The sequence below is a fragment of the Propithecus coquereli genome, unplaced genomic scaffold (assembly GCF_000956105.1).
Source record: "Propithecus coquereli isolate 6110/MARCELLA unplaced genomic scaffold, Pcoq_1.0 Scaffold22, whole genome shotgun sequence".
NCBI classification, from domain to species: domain Eukaryota; kingdom Metazoa; phylum Chordata; class Mammalia; order Primates; family Indriidae; genus Propithecus; species Propithecus coquereli.
In genome coordinates this window covers 5,564,541-5,567,771 of record NW_012147189.1, presented here as the reverse complement: position 1 = coordinate 5,567,771, position 3,231 = coordinate 5,564,541, and the positions used below count along the sequence as shown (strand labels likewise).

Below are 3,231 nucleotides of genomic sequence, written 5' to 3'. Positions count from 1 at the left end.
TACAGAAATCTAATTAGTTTACTAAATGTGCACCAGCCACAATCATATTTACTTAAGACTCAAGGAAAAATACAGAATACACCAAACTCCATTAAATTGGGTGAAATCTTATATGCCATCCTGTATAACGCTCCTTCGAAGCAGGAAATCCATCTAAAACATACTTGAAAGTTGGTCATTTCCCTCTGAATATATTTCAGTGATTGGATTCCCTCTACTTTTAGAAATAGCCTCTTCATCTTTGACAGTTTTACTGACTATGGAAATTCTTAACCTGAATCAAAATTTGATTCCTAATTTTTGACCCATTTGTTTTGGTTTTGCCAAATAGAGATACATAGTTTACTTTTTGTTTTTTTTTCCCCCTCTGTAGTAGCCCTTCCCTTCTTTGTAGACAGACATCACATCTCCCTAAATCTTTTCCAGGTTAGTTGTCTCCAACTGTCTCAAGTTTCTTATAGGACTGTTTTTTGACTTCTTGTTGCATGGTTAATGTTTCTGCTGAAACATAATCCATGAAAGTGGTTACTGTGTCCCAAAACAGTCTTAATATTATAGATTTCAATGTAACCATGGCTGCCTCCATACTGTTATTAATGAAACAGGTCTGTGTTGTTTTTGTAGTTTCTATTCCTAAGCATTCTGATCCCACATTTGATAGCTACTGAGTTTATGTTAAATTACAATTTCAAGTCGTTTACATTAACTTCCATTGGATTATGTCTTTCACTCTAGTTTTCAATCTATCACAGTAGTTTCTCTGTATTGGCTCTACACATAGTCTTAACGCAGGCAGCTCGCTGTTGTATCATGTGCATCAGCTCCGTATCATGTGCATATCTAATAAGTGGTTTCCTGTGTTTTCATCCAAGTCATGAATCAAAAACTCCGAATAGGTCAGGGACATGGACAAAGACCTTCAGCACACCACTGGGGACTTCCGTCCAGGCAAACAGATACTAACATAGATAAGTAAATATTAAAAAGTTCAGCTTAGATAAACTCCTCAAGAATTTTATAACCAGAAAATCTAGCAAATGTTATTCTAATTTCAGCAAATATTTATGTTTTATGTTATATGGTTTAGATTTACTTTTGATTTTTAATTGCTTTTTGGGGGGGAGTTTGAGAACACAACTTTCCCATTATGAGAGCTGCTCAAACAACTATAAAATAATAATTCTATAAATTAAACATATTATCCCCATATGCAGATTTACAAACAAATCTTAAGAGAGTCAATAACTTGATTAAGCCTGTACAGATATTAGCAGAGCCAGAATTCAAACCCAGATCCATGACTGCACTTGTTCCAAATAGGTCTGTTAACTAAATTCAGTTCTCTTCTTCATCCCCCAATGCTATCATATCGCATCAGGGAAAATACTCCTTCCTTGAGCCTGTGTGGTATTCTATCATAACACTACCATCTCACTTTCTTTCTGCTTTTACTATCATTTCAACATTGTTACACAATCGAGTCCCACACCCTTCTCATTCAACAAGAAAAACGATATGCAAGTGCCCGAGTGCATCTGTTTACATAAAACAGCTCACATACGTTCTCAGAGGCACATATGAAACTATTTCTATCGCATGAAAAATTTAACAATACTACTGTGTAGTATTGCATTATCAAAAGCAGCATGTTGGTTTAGCCATTTAATTAGTGACATTAACACTGTTGACGGTCCAACTGTAACGTTAGCCTCTTTATCAAGCAAATAAACATAGGATAATTGGGAGAATTTGGGATTTTAGTCAGAAAAAAAAAGAGTTCAAATTTATCCCCCAACATTTGCTAGTTTCTCAGGAGAGTATGCTAGGACTTTCTGGTCTCACCCTACACTTTCTCCCCAGGTGATCTCTTCCAAAGCAATGGCTCAATTTTCCAACTCTAAGTGAATAACTTTCTAATGCATTTCTAAGGCTTCCCTTCTGACCTTTAGTTCTGTGTATCCCACTTCCCTCAAAATTTCCACTGGAGTTCTCTCATAAGCACTTCCCACTTGGCATGTCCCAAACTAAACTTGCCATCTTTCTCCCCAGTGATCATAATTTTGGTCAACACTGTCCACTAGACACCCACGCCAGAAACCTGCGAAACGTCCTGGGTTCCACCTGCTGCACTCCTTATAACCAACCTCAGCAGCCTGTAGTTCTACTTAAAAAAAAAAATCTCCAAAGCTGTCCACTTCCCTTTTGCTTCCATTGCTCCCTCTCTAGTTCACACTACCTTGTTTTGCCCCTGAATACAGCTAACATTACTTAATTCGCATCTCCATCCACACTTTCCTATCTTTGATTCACTATAAACAGGCAGATATTTCTAAAATCCAAACTTATCATGTCACTCTCTTGCTTACATTCATTCTATTACTTCCCCTAGAAAAAAAGTTCAAATTTCTTATTGTGCTTTTATAATGTCCACATTGCAAGCCTCATCTCCAACCACTCTCTTATTTCCAACCCTTCTAGATTTCTCTCATTTCTTCAAACTCACCATGCTCTCTAATGTTGTACAGCTTACAGAGTCTTTCTGGCATTTATATCCAGAATGCAGTGATGGATATATGGAATTACTTCCATTTAGTTTAAAGAATATCAGACACTAAGACCACTCCACCCAGATTCATTAAAGGGTTGAAGGGGCCAGGGGAAGGGAATGAGATACCAACCTGAATGAGCATCCAGCTAAACTGGCATAGATACAGGTAATGTGTAACAGCAGCCACGGCTGAACAGCTCTCCTCAGCAAGTTGAGGACTTACATATGCAGACGCCAGAAACACAATCTGTAAGAAACAGATAATTCTATTTTTAAAACAGGCTCAAATCAATGAAGAATATTAAGAAAATAAACCGCTTTCATATCTAAATCTATAATTCAAAGGGAAAATAAGTTGATTTGTTGCCCAAACTGATATACTGAGTCATTCTAAAATAGCAATATGTGGATTTTTATATTTCTAAGAAAAAATTAATGACATGAAATTATGCTGCATGTTGCTCTAGGCTCTTAAGAGAAAATTCTCAAAGTGAACCTTGTTTTTATCACAAAAACAAAAATCCTGTGAAACACATTTATTTTAGCTGAGTAGAAAAGAGAAAATACAGTGGAAACACCATTCCTTATGTAACTCAAAGACAACGAGAGAGAAAAGAAAGAGAAATAAAATTTTTGACTTTACCAAAATGGACTTAAGATAAGTTTAAAATTTCAAATCCTAT

General features: G+C 36.1%; 1 protein-coding gene across 1 annotated transcript in view; it reads right to left on the bottom strand.

Annotated features, from left to right (window-relative positions):
- Positions 1 to 3,231, bottom strand: part of ADGRV1 (adhesion G protein-coupled receptor V1) — a 539,879-nt gene that overhangs the window by 194,178 nt on the left and 342,470 nt on the right. Inside the window, exon 76 of the mRNA XM_012644750.1 lies at positions 2,679 to 2,795. Within this exon, the coding sequence (XP_012500204.1) occupies positions 2,679 to 2,795 (117 nt within the window). The remainder of the gene's footprint in view (positions 1 to 2,678; positions 2,796 to 3,231) is intronic.